Source organism: Corvus brachyrhynchos, unplaced genomic scaffold (genome assembly GCF_000691975.1).
Source record: "Corvus brachyrhynchos isolate BGI_N302 unplaced genomic scaffold, ASM69197v1 scaffold150, whole genome shotgun sequence".
NCBI lineage: Eukaryota > Metazoa > Chordata > Aves > Passeriformes > Corvidae > Corvus > Corvus brachyrhynchos.
The window spans coordinates 2,956,786-2,958,951 of NW_008236162.1; the positions used below are offsets into that span (position 1 = coordinate 2,956,786).

Below are 2,166 nucleotides of genomic sequence, written 5' to 3' on the forward strand. Positions count from 1 at the left end.
AGAATTGCAGCCGTGCTTTAATCACTCCTGCATGTCACTTGAGATTGATCCTAAATGCTATTTTATATTATACAGAGGAAATGTCTATTTTTCAAAGCTATATTATTGAATGTATATATGTATAGACAGAGCCGTAAGTGACGCGAGGGCCCCGCTCCCGCCCCTGTGCCCTGGGAGCGGGCGCTGGGCCGGGGCCCACTCGTGCCACGACTGCAATATTCCCGCTGAGGGACCACTCCAAGTGCCCTTTACGTCCAGGCACCGCAGCCCCAGCCTGAGCAAACTGCTTCTGGAGAGCAGCTGCTCCCTCTGGAATGTTCCTACCCGCGTGTCAGCCCTGGGGGTTGGGCGGTGCTGAAGCCATATCGAAAAGCCAAGCACAAGGTAAGAGGAGCCTCAGCTCCAAGGTGAGGCGATTGTCTGCACTGCTTTAATGCCAGACACTAAAATAACGGCCAGAAAAGGCTCCAGACACTAAAATCACAGCCAGAAAATGCTCCCAGGCCCTCAGAGGCTCAAGCCATGCAGTGGGGTGGGCTGGCAGAGCTGTGCTGCTGCTGGAGCCAGGACTGACCCTCTGTGCCAAAGCACCAAAGAACCAAGATGGGGGAGAGACCCAGAGCAGCTCTGTGTCCTTAATCCAGGGGCTCAAGCTCAGAAAAGACCTAGGCTTGCTCTTAAGAAGGCAGAGACCATTCTGGGGAGCAGGGACCATTCCTGGGAATGCAGGAGAATGATGCCAAGGAATTGGGGACCTTCCTCGGACAGTTCCCATGGTGCAAAGGGCTGGAACCTGGATAAGCACTTATTGTTCCCACTGAAAAACAAGTCTCTCCTTTTTCCCAGCACACAGGTAAAGCAGCCAGGCCGCAGAGAGGCTGCAGCAAAGCACAGGAGGAAGGTGGGAGCCTGGTGCCTCCCCTGCTTCAGTTTCCCCTCCATGCAAATGAGTTTAATTATGTAGCTACCTCCGAGGGGTCGTGGGGCTGGCAGGGCCACGAGGGGGGGAGGAAAAAGCACTTAGTGGGGATCGGTCTCCCCTGGGCACCACTCACCCCACAGGGCTGGGGCACCCCTGGGCTTAACATGCCACTGTCTGCCTGCCTCGGCTTCTCTGCCCAATTAAATGTTTAAATATTTCATTGTCCCTGGTATTTAACACAGTTCAAACCCTTGCTGTGGCTCCTGCAGCCTTCCCAGCCTGGCTGATGCGCCATGGTTCTATCGCTTGCTGCATTGTGACAGTATTAGAGAAAAAGCTTTGTATTCTTAATTACACTTTGTTTTGTCTGTTTACAAGCGAATGACATATCAACAGAGCTTCCTGCAATATCCGGGGGGAGGGAAGGGAAATATGCCAAAGAAATGCCTTTAAGGGGGTCTTTTTGCATTTTTATATGAATAGAATGTTTCTAGCAGATATGTTTTGTTTAATATATTAAAGATATGCCAATCTGCCAAGATCTGCTGTTATTTCTCTCAGACTTATGTTCAAATACAGCCTGGCCTGCAGTTTTTTGACCCTCACAAAGTCATTCTGCTGAAGAATGAGAAGTTCGTGCCTGCCCTGGAAAACCTGGCACCTGCACCTTTATTTATTTATAACAGAAATGTAACATGACCTGAAGCAGTCACTCCATAAAAAGCTCCATTTTGGTCCAGCATATTGAGGAGGACCCAGCCTGCTCCCTCCCCACGGCCTCATTCCCTGGGTGACTGTCACTGCAGCACACTCACTCTGTCCCTGGTGGGCTTCACACTTTTGGTCCCAAAACTCTCCCTGGCAGCACCATCCTCTGGGCCATGGCCACCCTCACAGCCAGGCCTTGGCCTTCCTGAAGGCCCGGATCTCCTCAGGGCTCCGCAGGTACTGCTCGATCTCAGTGTCCGAGATGGGCTCGTCGCCCGTGGCAGCCGAGTCCGGAGCGCTCGGAGCTGCCGGACGCAGTCTCTTCCTTGGGTGGATGAGGCAGGGTGGGAGCAGGGGCCTCAGGGTGCCCCCACGCTGGCGTTTCCCTGCCACGGGACAGCCTTTCTGTGCCACCGGAGGAGAGCTGGGAGAGCCCTGGCCTGGGGAATCCTGGCCTGGGGAGTCCTTATCCAGGGAGTTCTTATCCAGGAAGCCCTGGCCCACGGAGTCCTGGCCTGGGGAGCCGTGGCCCGGGG

The 2,166-nt window shown here is 54.0% G+C and overlaps 2 protein-coding genes across 2 annotated transcripts in view; one reads left to right on the forward strand and one right to left on the reverse strand.

Annotated features, from left to right (window-relative positions):
- ADGRA2 (adhesion G protein-coupled receptor A2) overlaps positions 1-1,621 on the forward strand; it is an 11,506-nt gene extending 9,885 nt beyond the window's left edge. The window contains exons 18-19 of the mRNA XM_017732560.1: positions 259-384; positions 1,502-1,621. Of these exons, the coding sequence (XP_017588049.1) occupies positions 259-384; positions 1,502-1,621 (246 nt within the window). The remainder of the gene's footprint in view (positions 1-258; positions 385-1,501) is intronic.
- The window catches only part of BRF2 (BRF2, RNA polymerase III transcription initiation factor 50 kDa subunit), a gene marked incomplete at its 5' end in the record, with an annotated part of 2,902 nt that continues 2,284 nt past the window's right edge, over positions 1,549-2,166 (reverse strand). Inside the window, one exon of the mRNA XM_017732570.1 lies at positions 1,549-2,140. Coding sequence (XP_017588059.1) covers positions 1,814-2,140 — 327 coding nt within the window. The remainder of the gene's footprint in view (positions 2,141-2,166) is intronic.